Source organism: Carassius auratus, unplaced genomic scaffold, assembly GCF_003368295.1.
Source record: "Carassius auratus strain Wakin unplaced genomic scaffold, ASM336829v1 scaf_tig00216973, whole genome shotgun sequence".
Classification (NCBI taxonomy): Eukaryota; Metazoa; Chordata; class Actinopteri; order Cypriniformes; family Cyprinidae; genus Carassius; species Carassius auratus.
Window position 1 is genome coordinate 26,151 of NW_020528827.1, and position 17,750 is coordinate 43,900.

The following is a 17,750-nucleotide window of genomic DNA, read 5'->3' on the forward strand; positions in this document are numbered from 1 at the left end:
TCAACTGTCTTTTAATTGGGTGATTCAAAGGAGCTATTATCACAAAAAGAATGTTAAGGATTAAATATCCACTCACTGAAGATGAGCATACCACTACCCCACCCATCTCAGTCAGACAAGGGGTGTGTGCTTAACACGATGAGGGTTTCACACGAGGGCTGCTGTAGTATGCTAAGCAATTATATACTCATCTGATACTGAATTCAGCAGGCCAAGCCTTCCTGTTAAGTAAATGCAAATTCAGCGTGCGTTTAGCATTGTAAACTTTATATTGTATAAATATTATTCAATATGCATTTCTTTAATATAACATGGTCTGTCACAGCATGTCTTATCCTACTTCAAAATCTCTACACTTTTCTGTTTTTTTCCTGATGACAGGCAGACGAGGTGGAAAACATGAAAGAATAGAGATAAATGTGGATGAATGAAGATATTTAGGCAGGCGAAGAAGAAACACTGAGAGGAACCATGACTGATCAAATGTAGAGCACGTGAGGGTATTTTTAATTATTACTAACATTCCTTTTTTCTTGCATTATATTTATGTGCTATTGAAAACAAAATGTCCCCAACACTTGGGCCAAAGATACTGTGTTGTAATAGCAAATAAGGAAACAGAACTAGACAGCTGTCTAGGTTTGTGTATATATTTAACCTTGTGATTTGAATAGCAAGCTGAAGTAACAATGAATCCAAATATAAATTGCACATAGACTCTTAAGACTGAGATTACTTTATTGATAAAGGCAAGCAAATACATGTAACAAAGGGACCTAAGTAAAGTGAGAATTGGTTGTCTGAGGGAAAACTGCACTGATACCTTTCAAATAAATACATTTAAAAAATCTGAAATAGAGAGCACAAGCTGACATAATCATCAGTATTTATTATGAAAAAACAAAACTAAAGTCCTTTTAAGTTCAGCGTTCTGCTATAGATTCCAAATCATTCTGAAAAAAGATGAACATATCAAGTCATAAATTAATAAATCTCACAAATATTTTTAAATTATTATGTAGTTTGTGAGAAATTACATCAATCATGTGCCTGATGTGTGAATATGTGCTTGATCTTGTTCAGTCATAAACCAAAAGAAGGACAGTAGCCACGCCCACCAGGGCAGAGAGGACCAGTCGGATCACAGCTTCAGTAGAACCACAAGAGTGGACAGAATCTGAGGAATAAAAAGACCAAACTCAGATCAGCTCTGTCAATAAATGCTAATATATAAAGTTCTCTCCTATCTGAACATGTGTGGCAGAGTTAAGTGATGTTGAGTCATGTTCATCCAAGTCTCTAGCTTTCTCTCGCAGAACAACCTTCCAGACAACAACCAATCTGGTTTCAAAAATTGCCACTTAACCGAGACGGCCCTGCTTTTGGTTATTGAAGCTATGAGACTGGCAAAAAAAAGTTATGCATTCCAATGGTTCAAGTCTTCTCAGGTATGACATTCAGGATGTTTTGAAGATTTGAGGTGTCTAAGTCACAACATCTAGCTACTGGTGTTCCTCAGGGCTCAGTGCTTGGACCACTTCTCTTTTCAATCTACATGTTATTACTAGGATGGAACCTAGCTAGGAACCTTGGAATATTGATCGATGGTCAGTTAACCTTCACAGACCACATTGCTGAAACTGTCCAGTCATGCAGATTTTCCTTATACAACATTAGGACAAGCAGGTCAGTCCTATTGGAACAGGCCACACAACTCCAATCTATCCACACTCCTGTTCTCTCCAGACTGGACTATTAATGCTCTCTTCAGGCCTTCTTCTGTTACTAGATAAAAGATACTTAAGCTTGCTACTCAAGTCATGAGGTTAAATATATAAACAAATCTAGACAGCTGTCTAGTACTGTTTCCTCTTTATTTATTGCAAAACACTCACTTTGGCCCAAGTGTTGGGGACATTCAGTTTCAAAAACATTATTGTAGTGCAAGGAAAATAAATGTTAGTCTGTGATTAATTAATTAATTAATTAATTTCCTTTACATGCTCTATTTTTGACTAATTTTGAATATTTGAATGCTTGAATATTTCCATTCATCTTCCATTCTCTCATGTTTCTCAGTCTGTCTGCCTGTCATAAGGAAAATACAGAAACACATAGAGATTGTGAAGAAGAAGTGCTGTGATAGATGATGTTACATTAACAATATGCAAATTGCAGGATATTTAGAATATACTGAAGCCGGCTAGTAGAGCAAATTGGAAAGAAACCACCGCCAGTAACAAAATATATAGCAAAACATGATTTGCATATTGGACAATGCATTAGTGTGACCTAGATTACAGATAGCCTCTGCAAGGTTTTATTACATTTTACACATGCACATAAGATGATTTAAATATTTTCAGACTTTTGGAAAACACTTGAAAACACTGTGGACAGAAACAGATTACCAAGCCTGTTTATTTCTTCCGAATTTCCAATGGTTTTGACTTAAACTGCTTCAGACAACCTGTTTGCTGATTGCCTGGATTTTGCCTATTCCTGGTTTTGAATTTGAAAATGTAAGATCAGCAAAAGCTTGTCGATTTTAAAGTCAAAGAGGATGGACGTCTGAGAGTATACAGTGATGGAGTTTGGGGGAGGATTCACACACAGCCAGATAAATATCACAGTCCAGTCGTGTTTCAGACATTTTATGGGTTCCTTTCGAGAAACGATGTGGAAAATGGCAATCAAATTCATTTTGTTCTATTTGTGTTTGTGGAGTCTGGTTGGTGAGTTTTTTTATGTGTTTTTATGGCTTCAGTTGTTTCTGTGAAAGATTCACAGTTTGTTTTTCTAAATGGTGGCTCTATAAAAAACACTGAAGCTCAAACAGCATCAGCTTTAATTTCACTGTGACATGATTCTCATCTCAAGTAAAGGTGTTTTCACTGTATGATGTTGTGTGGAGCTCAAATCAACTTCATCAGTTAATGGGTTTCATTTAGAATCACTACAGAGATGCAATAGTTAATCGTTTGTGTGCTTTGGAAATTGATTTCAATTGTAATTTTCATGCAGTTTACAGAATCTTGTGTTTGTTCTTCAGGTGTGTTTGGCGATTCAGATGAAGTGAGGTCAGTGTTTGTGACAGAGGAAGATTCGGTCACTCTAAACTCTGGTCTTACTGAAATACAGACAGATGATGAGATCGAGTGGAAGTTTGGACATAACAACTTACTCATAGCTGAACTCAGTATTAAGTCCAGTATGATCCTTTTGTATGATGGCGATGATGGGAGATTCAGAGACAGACTGAAGCTGGATCATCAGACTGGATCTCTGACCATCACTAACATTACAAACACAGACTCTGGAGTTTTTACAGTAAGCATCATCAGCGGAAGCAGAGAGATCAGATACATATTCAATGTTACTGTCTATGGTAAGTAACAGTTACAGTCATAGGCGGAGCGTGTGTAAGGCCATGGGGTCTTGGAGCAATGCCACTTAATTGGACAAAAATGCCACTACACAAACAAATTAAATCTATTACGTCTTTTGCTATTATGTATAAATGAGAAAAATCGTGTTCGACTATGGCATTAAATCAAGATTTGCTCATGTTGCACTGTATTTCATTTGTCATTTGAGGTGTTTTTTAACAGTGCTGCGCATTATAACCAATCACATACAATTCTGTTGCGCTTAAGAATACAATGGCCAATCAGAGGCGTTCAGATGAGTCATCGCTGAAACTCATCAGCTTTGTTGAATGTGCCCACATTCGATGACTGAATTCTGCGAATTCTTTCATCATAAACAAAAAAGTGCAGATGTAAGTACAATGTAAGTGAGGGATTTATTTTGCAGTGTACAGCTTCAGTAATTATAAAAAAAACTTTGTTTTCCCTTTTTTTTTTTTTTTTGAGAATGCGATAGATCAAAGTTAGTGATAATGTCATGCCTGTACATAATTTATTTGCAGTTTGAATAACTTTGGGAAGGAAACGTTATATTGGCTAATTTCTAATGTTATAATAAAATTGTAATCACATTAAATACAGACCATAAATTCAGTCCCATTAAACGTATTATATTAACCAACATGACACCCATGTCTGGTTCTTGGCAAAAAAGAAACAGGTTTATGAACTTTGTAACTAATAGATTTGGCTGTTTTTAGCATTAAACGGGTCACACACAGTGCGAAAAGTGCAGCGCCACATCGCGTAACGCGATTTTAATTTTAAATTTTAAATTTTAATTTTCTTTAAAATTCGAACACATTGTTTTCTATGACTGTGTGAACACTGGCAGTGCCATTCGGCGTCTGTCCGCGGCGCCCAGCTATGACTTATAAGGCTGTTCAAATTCCTGCCACGCCACAGAGCTCCATCTGCATGTGTGTATAGAATGTGCACGTCCGGTAAGCAATCTTTCAAGATGTCCTACATGCGGTGCGTTTTTTTTTTTTTTTTTTCATTTTGCATGACATTTTCCTCTCTGACAGTGTAATTTGAAAAAATTTGAATCTATTATAAGTCTTGAGAAATGAAGACTAACGGTATCAGCATTAAACACATTGACAAACATAACAGCCTCTTGATTACAGTTACTTGCTCTTGATTTAATGTATTCTCTGATGTTTTCAGCTCGTCTGCCTGTTCCTGTCATCAGCAGAGACTCTTCATCATCCTCATCATCCTCAGAGCAGAATTGTTCATTGGTGTGTTCAGTGGTGAATGTGGGTCATGTGACTCTCTCCTGGTACAAAGGAAACAGTTTATTGTCCAGCATCAGTGTGTCTGATCTCAGCATCAGTCTCTCTCTACCTCTGGAGGTGGAATATCAGGATAAAAACAGCTACAGCTGTGTGCTCAACAATCCCATCAGCAACCAGACTCAACATCTGGACATCACTCAGCTCTGTCACACATGTGCAGGTACAGCAGCGCTGATATTGGCGTTCATTATGTGGCTTTCTGGAATACGTAATCCTGATTTTGGTCAATAGGTCAATAATATTTTCTCATAAACACCCCTGTCCATAGCAACATGATTTTGTCTTGACTTTTATGTGTCTCATATCACAGCGCAGATTTGAACTCTCTTGATTCATACAGTTTATTGGGTGTCAGAACCAGAGATTTAAAGTGCATATCTAACAGCCAAACTGTTAACTTTATTGATTCACTAGTTTTCATCTCCTTCTGTTTGTTCTTCAGCTGTGTTTGGTGATCCAGATGAAGCGAGGTCAGTGTCAGTGATGGAGGGAGATTCAATCACTCTAAACTCTGGTCTTAATGAAACACAGAGAGCTGATCAGATATCGTGGACCATAACCTTTAAACCAAACAACTTGCTCAAAGCTAAACTCAGTAGATCGCACAGTATGATCTCTATATATAATGCTCTTGACGAGAGTTTCAAAAACAGAGTGAAGCTGGATCATCAGACTGGATCTCTGAGCGTCACAAACAGCAGAAGCACAGACTCTGGACTTTATGAAGTTAAGATCAGCAGCAGCAGACGCACCGTTAACCAGAGATTCAATGTTACTGTCTCTGGTGAGTCACACAATTATTATAACAGTTTTCTAAAGGGTTTTTACACAAAATATGTTAGTTATTTAATATGTATTTATTAAACAAACAACTTACTCTCTGACTGTGCAATCTTCTTCTGTTTATTGAGCTGATCTCTGTGTGTAGATCGATGGACATATTCACTCTAAGGAGTCTCTTTTTAGCTGATATAACAGCTGATTCATATCCCATAATATTTTATGTGCTGATTGTTTCTGAATGATGTTCAAGTCCAGTGCATCATCAGATCTCATGATGAATTTGCAGCAGATTGTCATTTATCAGGCTTGTTTTCTCTTTTGTCTGACAGGAATCTGAGATGACGGTGTGTTTCAGCTCAGAACGATGATCAAACTCTGTTTCTCACAAACTCTTTTCTGACCACAACAACTGCATCTGCCTTTACACTTACTGTTTCATATATAACATGATTTTTGTCATCTATGATCGTCCTCTAATGAGTTTATTGTTATCCTGAATGATAAATGCTCTAGATTATAAAAAAAAAATGGTTTAGTTATTTATGTGTCTGCCTCCCCTCATGAATAAAGTTTTCTTCATGCTTTATTATATTATGGAGAGCACCCACTTGAGGAATACTAACTGTATGTATTTTATTTTAATTTAAGAAATCTATTTTAATTTTAAGTAAAGCACAATGTACAGAGCTTATTTTTTTAAATTTGATATTCATTTGTCATTTGTTTACTCGGTTTACAAATGTTATTAATGGACTGCCTATTTTTTTCTTTATGGAATCATAACATTGCATTTTTGGAAAATCATAATAAATGTAAAATAAATAAGAAATGTGTATTATCTTCTCTAAAATAATCCTCATTAATGATTTAGATCGATAATATTTTGCCATTGTAAGGTAAAGGGGGGGGGGGGGTCTTGTCCTTCCCCATCCCCCCAGGATTTCCACAGATGTAAAATGGAGGATAACCTTTCGGGGGTGGTCCCCCTAAAATTATACCCACGCTGTAGGTTGTAAATAACAATGTTTTATACTTTAAATAAATAATTGTGTAAGTAATAAAACAACACAAAAGGGGCAAAAATGCGTTTTAAGCTTAGAAACATTTGAAGTCTTCCCCTCCCTTGCCTCACAGTGCTTTAGTCCAAATACTCACTTTCATTTTTTAAATCACCTGCACAAGTTCAACTCCAGTAAGAGAAAAGTCAATAGTTGTGGTTGTTGTAGTTGTAGTTGGATATTTTATTCACTTCACAAGATTTTCCCACTAGAAATGAAAGACCTGACAGAGATAGGGGTTCAGTAACTCACTCAAATGCAGCCTATATTCATTCGATTTGTTTATTTATATATATATTAAAAAAATACTTAATACCTAATGAATTGAATTAATCAAATGTGCTACAAAAGATTTCTATTTCAAATAAATCCTGTTCTTTTAAACACATGACTTCTCTCAAATGTTTGACCCAATGTGAGAGAACTCAACCTCAACATATGCAATCACACACACGCTACTCTCTTTAGAAAAGCATCCTGCAGAATCATATAGGAACTGTGTGGAATTTACACATGTTTTTCTAGATCAAGAAAGCGAGTGAGGAACAGCTGAAGGCTGAGGAAGGACGGGCCTGCTGGGTGTTCTTGAGGACAAATAGAGTAATTAACAAAACACATACAGACAAGAACAGTGCCAAAAAACTGCCATATGGTATTTTGTCTGAACTTTAACCCCTTGCTTGTCTGAAATCCGGTTTCATTTTTCCAACTACTGCTCATGTCTACAAGTAACACTCACCCCAGTGGAAATGTGAGAGGAACCTGTAATCGAATGCTATACAGGCAGACTCACCCCTCACGAAGACGGAGATCTGATCTCTGCCGTATCCCAGACTGTTTCTGACCTCACAGATGAAGGTGGTGTTGACGGTGTCATCCACCTTCTGCACAACGAGCCGATTTTCCTGCACCTGCACTGTTTCAGGCATCAGTCCGGACAAACTGAGGGACAAAGTCCAGACAATATTAGCACAGTGTTTCTGATCGAATTGAAGCTTAAAAGACCCATTGACTATCAGCGTTAAGTTTATACTTTCCATAAACTGCCCACTAAGGTCTGACTGACCTTACGTTATGTGTTACATGCCCTTTAAAGGCCGGTTTATCTGAAACATGTATCAAAGCCAGCCAATAAGAACAGAGGGTGCCTGATTGAAAACATGCTTTCCATTTTTGTGTGCAATGTGCATTAGAGGGTTCATGAATGGAATAGGTGGTTTGTGGGCGTTACCTTAAACCCTGTACAATTTTTAGTGTTTTAAATTTGTTGTTTGTCAGACTGTACAAGATGATCTCAAGTGGGCCAAGCCAAGACCTTGGTGCCAGTCATCCAGTTGAATTTCATAAGAGCTCTCAAACTGCACAACAGTTTTGTCAAATTCTTGACACTGCCAAAACTTTGTTGGAAACCAAGATTCTTTGCATAGTCTAGAGGTGTCCAATCCTGCTGCTAGAGGGCCAATGTTTTACAGAGTTTAACTTCAGTCTGCCCCAACACACTTGCCTGCAAGCCACTGGTAATCCTGAAGACTTAGATGAGCTGGTTCAGGTTTGTTTCATTAGGATTGGAGCTAAATTCATCAGGTAGGCAGCTCTTTGGGAGCAGGACTGGACAACGGTAAACACACCTGAACCAGTTAATAAAGGTCTTCAGGAACACAAGAAACTGGCGGGCAGTTGTTCTAAAACTAAACTATGCAGGAAAGGGGTCTCAAGGAGCAGGATTGGACACCGCTGCATAAAGCAGTCAAAGACTGGACATTTTGCCCTATTAAGTCTTTTACAATCTTTGAAAGAAACTAAAATGTGGCCTAAAAATGTAACGACAGTGTAAACCCCGCTTAAGGGTGAGACTATATAGAACTGAAAAGTAAAAGAAATGCTCACGTTTTCCAGGTGACAGTGGTGGGGACAGGGTTTCCGTCTGCCTGACAGGTCAAATATGCATTTGTCTGACCCCTGTACCAGTTGTTATCATACCCTACGATCTTCACCCGGGGAGGATCTGACAGAGAGAAAAAGACAGAATAAATCGAAGGATCGAACAACTAGCTTTTAAGAATGATTTAATGGTCGTTACTAATGTCTGGCATTACTGGCCTGGACCAATAGAGACATGACTCACTAAAGCAATACTCAGCTATAGCAACAGTGTAACAGCCTTTGGATCAGTAGTTTCTGGTGTATTTAATGGTCTGGTTGAAATCTTACATTCAACAACAAGTTTCATCGGGAAGGTCTCAGGTTTGGTCATGGTACGGTGTGACACCGTGCAGTTGATGTCTTTGCCATTATCCGACGGCTGTGGAGCCAGCATGTAGGCACTCTGGACGGTGATCGTATTATCTGGATTCTTTGTCTCAATCGGCATCGTCACGTTTCCGTTAAGCGCCGTGGACCAAGAAATATTCGCTGCTGGACGGCCATTGGATGATTCACAGCGCGCCACGATGACTGGGGTTTTCCCGGCGGTAACGGTGACAGATGTAGCAATGTTCTTCGGTTTAGCTGTTGGGAAGAGAGAGAGTATGATCTTTATTTTGATTCTATAATGTGAAGGAGGGTAAGAGAAGATGAGAGGATCACAGCTCTGCTTGTCCTGCCACACGCTAGCACTCAGATTGTACTCACATTTCACCCCGAAAAAAAAGGAAAGGAGAAAAGCCAGGGGAGACAGGGAACGACAGGGAAGTGATGATCTCTCATCATGATAAACAGCCAGATCAATAGCAGGGAGAGAGAGGAGGCAAGCGAGCGAGAGACCAGCCAAGGTTACTGCCACATTTCACACGCATTAACAGCAGCACAACTGATCTGACAATACCATTTATAAATCCCCTTTAAGCCCACAAACATACACAGACATGAGTGCGAGTATGCTCCATAAAACAGACAAATATACTGATAATCAATCCAAACTGTCACTTGTCATTACAGTTCTCTCCCCCACCTGAAAAAAAAGCTTTTGATTATTTTGATTATTTGATTGTAAAAAGAGACATTTCCCCCAGTATTTTTTTTATTAAATGATGCTGTCTATCAATTAGTAATGCAAATAAAGATAAAAAAAATGCCTAATGCTCCTCATTCTTAAATTATTATTTTTTCCTTCATTTTATTTTTATTTTATTTTATTTTTTGATAAGTTGGATTTACAAAATCTATTTTACCTTGTATTTTATTGGGGAATGCATATATTTCAATTAATTATAACTGGATACAAAAAATAAAATTTCCCCGTTTTTACTGAAAAACTAATGTCAATTTTATTTTATTTATTTTCTAAAATAATATTAATAAAAAAGCTACATTTCCCCTTACTTTATTGAAGAAAAATATCTTCAACAAACAATATGCATACTAAATAATATTAACAATATATTTATAGTTTGATGAATGCACACCAAGCATTTTGCTAATGCTATGTAAATAAATATACATTTTAATAAACTCATGATGAGGTTTATGATCATTTTTTAAACTATTTTATTGATTAGTCATTGCAGTTGTTGTTTCTTTTCCTCCTGCCCACTCAAACACATACTCTTACTCACCCAGCAGGACCAGTGAAGTGACTCCCTGTTCGTTGCCAGAAGGGTAGGTGGCATATTCACAAATATATCGGCCCTCATCGGTCATCTTCACTTCTCTGATCTTAATGGATGGGTTCTCCAAAGAGGGTGGATCTGTTACAAAACTGACACGTCCTGATAAAGAGGATGTCGTTGGGTAATTTACTCCAAAAACTGGATGGAAAACTGCTATGTGGATCCGCTGTACATCAGTTCGTTCAAAGATCCATGACACCTGCATGCCAACAGAAACAAATCAAAAATCAATTCAGATGACCACCAACTGATGCTTACAGCACATCAAATGCTTTCAGAAAGTTCTTACTTCAACCCAGTGAACAAGTTCTTTCTACAAACTCTTATTCGTTGTGTTTAGACTGGCAGGAAACAGCTGATTTCAGACCTGAGTAAGGAGTTTGCCTGGGTTCGGAAACTGGCATCGCAGTGTCACTGTCTGACCAGGATATGACACGACTTCTGGCTCCACCCTCACGCGCTGAGCCAACGACCCTGGAAAGAAAATGAGAAAAGACACTGAGAACAGGAAACAACCGCTAAATTCAGGTGACCCGCGACCACCTCGCTGAACGCGCCAGAGAGAAATTCAACAAGTGCCAGCACAGTCCAGAAGTTCAGGGATGGCGAAATAAGAAATGATAAGTGAGGTTACAAAAAAAAAAAAAAAGCAAGTAGGCCAATGTTTTTGATCTCGGCTGTGGTGTGAGAGAGTGTGAACCTAAATGTGAATGTGTGCATGCAAGTGTGTGAAAATATCTATATAGAAAAAAAAAACATTCAGCTTGCTCTCTGCAAGAAGCAGTCATCATCCACCATGAGTACATGATGAGTACATGAGTGTGTGTGTGTGTGTGTGTGTGTGGGCATGTCAGTCGGGGTATAAAGTGGTAAAGAAATGAAAATTCCACACAAAACAGTTGGGACACTGTCATGGGAGCACTGTGCATGTCAGAGTCTTGGTGCTCATGCAGACTTACAACTGCCTCACAACATTTTCTGATTCCATTCTTCCCATCATTTACAGTTTTTTACTGAATTTTTGCTGTTGAAATAAACTCATTTCAATAAGAATCTGTGCAACTTCTCACCTCAACATACAGCAGCACAGTGTGTGAATGGAAAGGAGGGAAGGGGGTAGAAGATAGAGAGATGTAATAATAAACTGAATGTACATGAGAGATACAAATCACCTCAGTCAGCATGGATGGCATAGTTCTGGCAAATGAAAAATGTGTATTATACTTTAGGATTTAGATCAATAATCTTTTGCCAATGGAAATACATTTTTTTTGGAGTGTGAGCATGATTAATATTGACATGCAATATTATCATTCTTCCCAAACTATCTGTTTTATGAATTATATAAGATTATAATTCAAATGAAAACAAAAAAAAAATCAAAGGTTTGTTTATGTTTGTTTGCCCTGAATGAATGAATGAATGAATATTATCATCAATGAATATGTTTCTTTTGACTGTTCATCCACCAGGAGACACTCGTATGTTTTGTTTTTTTAGAGACAGTGTTTTTTTAAGTTATTATGCTAAGATTTGCCAAGCAAAGTCTACAATCAAACTCCAGAGATCTCGTTATGAACCTAGGAAATCATATTTGTATATTGAAGAACACTTTTTTACACACAGTTCTAGCAGGTGATCTGTTCCTGCTCCATAAAGACACTCGTGAAACTCTGAAACTCTGAAGACATTTGATAAGAACTGAAGAAGAAACGAGCTGAAGACAGTTAGAGGAGAGAGCAGAGCCAAACACTCTCAGGATCTCATGAGCAGATCAAACACTGTGTAATGATCCGGCCCAGGATCATTCCACCCATCAACCACCAGATGTGACCATATCATCACTTGGACACTAGCACCTCTCATACTGTTGAATCCTGTCTTGAGTCTCTGTCTGTCTCTGCTTCTTCCAGGCTCTAGTCCCAAGCATGCTGTCCTGGCCAGTTCGGTCCACCCTGGGGGACATCCACTCTGTCTGCTCCACCCAGGAGGGTTCCAGGGCCGTCCACTCTGCCTGTCTTTTGTATCTCACCCTCTCTTAGGTTCCGGTTACTACCCAGGGTCTGTGTACCCCATTTATGAACATTCTCTGCCTGCCTTCGACCCTAGCCTATATATTGTTTCTGCCTCAGCCTAAGCCCTGTGTTTTGACATTGCTTTTGTCATTCTGTCTAATAAAAACCTGCGACTGGATCCGCATGCCTATGACTCCTTCGTAAAACACTGCTTTAAGACATTCACAACTTCTCTAGACTCTGATCATCTTATGATTCATGTTTATTTCTGTTGAAAACAACACACCTGAACAGAAGAGGAAGCTGTGCTCTACTGAAGCTAAAAGTGAAAAAAATCACATGTTGTGAAATCAGCAAAAAAGAGCTGGATGTTCACACGGTTTAACACTTCTAGATGAGCAGTTATTTTACTGAACCAGTTCTGAAGAGTTCAACAACCAGACTCAACATCTGATGGGTTTGGGATAAGTTGACCCGAGTCAGGTCAGTGGGTAAGATATACACACACAGATGGTGCTGACTTGACTAGGGTCAACTTACCCAGGGCCGTGCACAGAGCCACTGCCCCTTTACCTTCATCGCCTAAGGTGCCCCTCTCTACACCCCCCCCCCCCACCCTTACCTGGGTTCAAAGCGTTCTGTTACCCCTCTGCTAAAGATCTGTTATTCTGTGAATCTGCTCCGTGTTTTCCCGCCGTTCCGTAGTATCACTCACAATCTGTGTGCCGCTCTCTGGAGTAGATTAGCTGAATTAGTCATTTGGTAGTTTGTTTTTGTTTTTGTATTGTCTTTTTCAAGAATTTAAAGCTCCAGCAAGCCAACAGATAAATCATATTTAGCAGTTTGTCACACTTTAATTGATTTAATAAAAAAAAAAAAAAAAAAAAAAAAAACTTATAGAAATTAAACTTTTTTTTTTTTGGAGTCAAATATATAATAGTTAGCTTTTAACTTTTAAACAACTGCACTACTTAAAAATTTTCATTTAAAAAATGAACCTTCTTTGGTTAACGAATAGAAATACTATGAATAACAACATATCTGAATAACAAAAAAGCTTAAGAACAAAGTTAAAAAAGTGAAACAACACATTTCAGTTTGGAAAGAAAAGCCCAGCTTATAAAATATGTTTATGTAAAAAATACATTTTAACTAATGTAGGTAAGAATACATTACAGAAATGGCCATTACATTCATTCAACAGAATCATGTGTTATTTGTATTATATATATATATGTTATCTAATTATAAAAACTATACCTAGATGTCAGAAAGTGCACCGTTTGTTTTTTGTTTTTATTTTATTTTGTCAAAGCAGAATGTTTTGTTGTTATTGTCAGTGTACACAAATGATTTTAGTATTATCTGGATCTGAGTATTTAAGGTTTCTCTGTGAATCAGGAAAGTGAATGCGCTGGCACGCAGAGGGTTAAAGATGCTGCATTCAATTGTATTTTTAGACAATACATTTAGATTTCAAATTTAATATTGATTTTAGAACTGTTGAAATTATTTACTGTATTTAACGCAAGTACTTTAAAAGTAACTGTAATTAAATTTCCTAAAAATGAGCAGTAATCCCTTAATTTCTTTTTAAGTGGATAAGAAATTTAATTACAGTAATGCGTTACTTGGTAACACGTTACACTCAACACTGATTTCACATTACAAACACGTGTCTTGATACAATAATCTACGACACATCATCTTTTTTTCTATGCTCATGTTTTGTTCTCACAGACACTTGGTAGCTAGTCACAAAACAACATTAAACAACGGTAAGAATTTAAAGTCCTTCTTACAAATTCATAGACATGTATTTACAAATCAAGTATAATAATGAGAACACAGAATGATCTTGGAGAGTTTACTGAACTGACTGTCGTAACCGAACGCGAACAGGGTTTAAAGGCTGAAAGGCTGACTGAGACACAGCAGCTGTGTTCCCATTGACATGCACTCTACTCCGATCTGTGCTACGCAGAGTCTTCACACATGGACAAGTTTGACATCATATACCTCTGTAAATAAATACAATTTAAATTCACATCTCTCACACTTCAATGCACTTTGAATGGAACATATATGTTCACTTCGGAATCATGACAGAATATCCTGTGATGTCCACTTCACAGGGCACTTATGTTCGAATAGAACAAAAGTCTAAAGCAATAAGAGAAACGTACAAAATATGCAAAGCAGGGGGGTGCGAGGATTGAAATTGAGAACCGCTGCATTAAGCTATTGTATGGCTTTAGAGGTAACAGAATAATTGGCACAATCAAAAAAATTATATAAAAATACTCCGATACTGCCATTTTCTATGATCAGGTATCGGTCACCTATATGTATCATAAATATTTTTAGACCTGGATAAATTTGCTTTGATGTAAAAACCATAATATCTGTTATAAGAAGCCAAAAACAGAACATCTTTGAGAAGTCAAAAACAGTTTTTAAAGTAAATGATTGCCTTCTGATCCTCCCATGTGTTTCTCCTTATCACAGTCTGGCAGAAATGATGGGTGGTTCCAAAATAAATGGTCACACGACAGTAAAGGCGTACAGCTGTCAAGAAAAGGGGGTGGCTCAACTTACCCCACTCTCCCCTACTTCAATTGAAGATGAGGCAGAAGCAGGCTCAGAGAGTGAGGGAGAGCCCATTCTTATCAAAACATATAAGGTCTGACATTACAGACCTGTCTTCTCTTTTAATTGTATATTTGTAACTGTATAACTTGTATTATCAAGCACCCTCATAGGCGTAATTTGCGGGTGGGAAAGGCGGGACATGTCCCCACCAATTTTTGCCAGGGTTGATAAAGTAATAAAAAAATATCTTGGTGAATGTATGTATTAAAGGGAAAACAAGATCAACAATTAATTCAATCTAATTAGGGTAATAAAACATTTGACTCCTTACGCATGCATAACTTTTTGATTTCCAGCTGTTGCTCTTTTCGTAATGTCATTGTAGCATTTTATTTAAAAAATGGAATGCTTACTTGTGCTAAATAGGCCTGCCCTCTACTAACACTTTCAACACTATCTCACGCCAATTCATATATATTTTACGAGGTGGCTTTATCGTACGAATTTGTATGACCTCACTTAGGTCCGATTTTATACGATTTGTCTAAACCCCTATGTCGGTTAGGTTTAGGGGCGGGGTTAGGTGTAAGTCATTCGTACAAATTAATACGAATGGTGCAACTCGTTAAATATGTACGACTTGGCAAAAATCGTATGAATTTGTACAAGTGTGGCCGTACGAATTTGTACGAATAAGCCACCTCGTAAAATTCATACGAATTTCCGTGAGATCGGGTTAAAGACTTTTATAGTCAACTAGCCACACGTTATATTAAATTGATTAACTTAATATAATAATCTATTAAACATACTTTAATATAGGCATTCCGCACTCAAGCTTGCGCATAAGCCAATTGTCTCAAAGCACCGTCAAAGTGATTATGAATGTGTCGGGGGAAAAGACATTTGATTTATTTATTAATAATCTAGTGCTACAAAATCGAGTGCGCGACTTTTACTGTTCGGTTATATTTACTATTAATTCCAGGTCTCCAGAATGCATGTACATTTTGTGAGTGGTCGCATAAAAGCTGCTATTTCTGTTGCCCAAACTCAGGGAAAAATGCGCCATGGGAACACTTTTTATAAGAAGCTCTACTTTTAGAACCCTTTTCATTTAAACATTCTGACCATTTAAAATGATAGGAACACTTTCATTAGGATAGGATACAAGCATTGTCCTTCTGCGCCATTTTCTCTTATCTTGAGGACCACACTAGTAAAAATTTGCTAATCTTACCCAACTCTCCCCTGTAAACAGGGGCGGAGCCAGATGATGTAAACATTGGGGGCTTAGCCCAAGCTAGGGGGGTGCAGGGGCATACTCCCCCGGGGAGAATTTTTTCCCCCATTTACATCAGCTAAATGCACTTTTTTTCAAGCTGATAATAGAATGCTTAAAAATCTATACATTATCTGGGAAAATGATGATGGTTACTATAAAAATAAAAATAAAATGAAAAATTCACCCAGTAGAGCCTACAACCTATGTATTTAATTGTCCTCCAGCTATATTTCTCAATTAATTTATCTTCTTATCCCACTAATGTGTCGAGATTAGCTGTAAAACATGCCCTGAGATACATTTTTAACGGTTTTACGAGATAACATAACCCCCCAAATTGACTGACGTTTCTTTTAAATCTCTCTCTGGCCGGTGAGGTGTACTGTTATTGTTCCTTTTAAAAAAATTTGTTACATCCATAATGTTAATTTTAGTCGGTTAGCCAGTGACATTATGACGTCGATGAAATAAAATGGCCACCAGCCCCTAATGACAATGACAAAGATTTATCTTCTTCTTCGTTAACTTTATTGGCAGTTGGCAAACAAGCATGAGTGATGCGTGATGCATTACCGTCCGCCACCATGCACAGTAATAGAGCTTTTGTTTCATTTTTTGCCGCTCCAGTCTGTAAGACTGAGAGGAAACGAAACAAAGTTGAAGTTATTAAAAAAAAAACACTTAAAAATTTGGGGCTTTTGACAAAACATTCGGGGCTTAAGCCCCATTAGCCACCCCCGCTCTATAATTATACACTAATAAACAACTCATTTAGAACATTTATAATATATTTTAACAGTTTATAGGCCTACTATTAATATGGTTTTAATAAAATATGATGTGTTATAGATTACTAATATCAAGTCAAGTGATTATAATGGGAACTAAACCTAATTACAAGAATTAAAGTGTGACAAACTGCTAAATATTCTATATGATGATTTACTGCTGGCTTGCTGGAGCTTTTTATTCGTGTTTGCAATGTTGAACTGCCTTTAGCAGCCTCCATTTGCTCTTTCTATCTCTGTCTTCTTATTATTCGTATCATGAGTGCTTTGGTTGAGTCTGTCTATTAAAATTAAAAGTAACAGAGAGCTATAACCTGTAACAATTTATAATTACTTTCATTATTTCAACATCACATTTGTCTTATTTATGATTCCTTTCACTATCTCAATATAATATTTGTCTTACCTTGAATAATTAGGAGAATGAGTGCACTTAACAGTCCTGACATGTTTATCGTAGAGAAGGGTGTACAGTCCACCTACTGTAAAATAATTTTGTTGTCAGCTCAGAGTCGCAAAAAAGATACCAAAATAGTCAGATGGAGATGAAAAAAAATGTTTTGTGGTTCCTCTGGTTTCCTTTAATGGACGAGCACAGAAACATGATGTTGAAGTGTATCGCTGTATTCAGCGCATTCCTTCCCAGTTGGCTAACAATCAGCTGTCAAAACCATAGGCGGAGTCTAAAACACATAAAAAAAAAACACATAAAAATGTGATGTGAGTCACACCTGGCTCAATTGGACAGGCGATTTTCACATGAAGCGATACTCATTTAGAGTGTGAAAGTGCTAAAGACTGAAAGCCACCTAAAAATACTCCGTTCTGAAAAAAAAAAGAAATAAAAGAATAAAAATACAGGCGAAGATGTTTTTTTTTCAGACTTCCCCAT

General features: G+C 37.4%; 1 protein-coding gene across 1 annotated transcript; it reads right to left on the minus strand.

Annotated features, from left to right (window-relative positions):
* Positions 1–720: 720 nt before the first annotated feature.
* Positions 721–17,465, minus strand: LOC113099573 (nectin-2-like). The gene is made up of 8 exons (XM_026264431.1): positions 17,265–17,465; positions 10,546–10,652; positions 10,125–10,377; positions 8,782–9,078; positions 8,458–8,575; positions 7,364–7,512; positions 1,051–1,177; positions 721–953 (listed from the first exon to the last, which is right to left on the minus strand). Exons 1-7 carry the CDS (start codon positions 17,305–17,307, stop codon positions 1,080–1,082), a joined length of 1,065 nt encoding a protein of 354 aa, XP_026120216.1. The 5' UTR covers positions 17,308–17,465; the 3' UTR covers positions 721–953; positions 1,051–1,079.
* Positions 17,466–17,750: the final 285 nt, after the last annotated feature.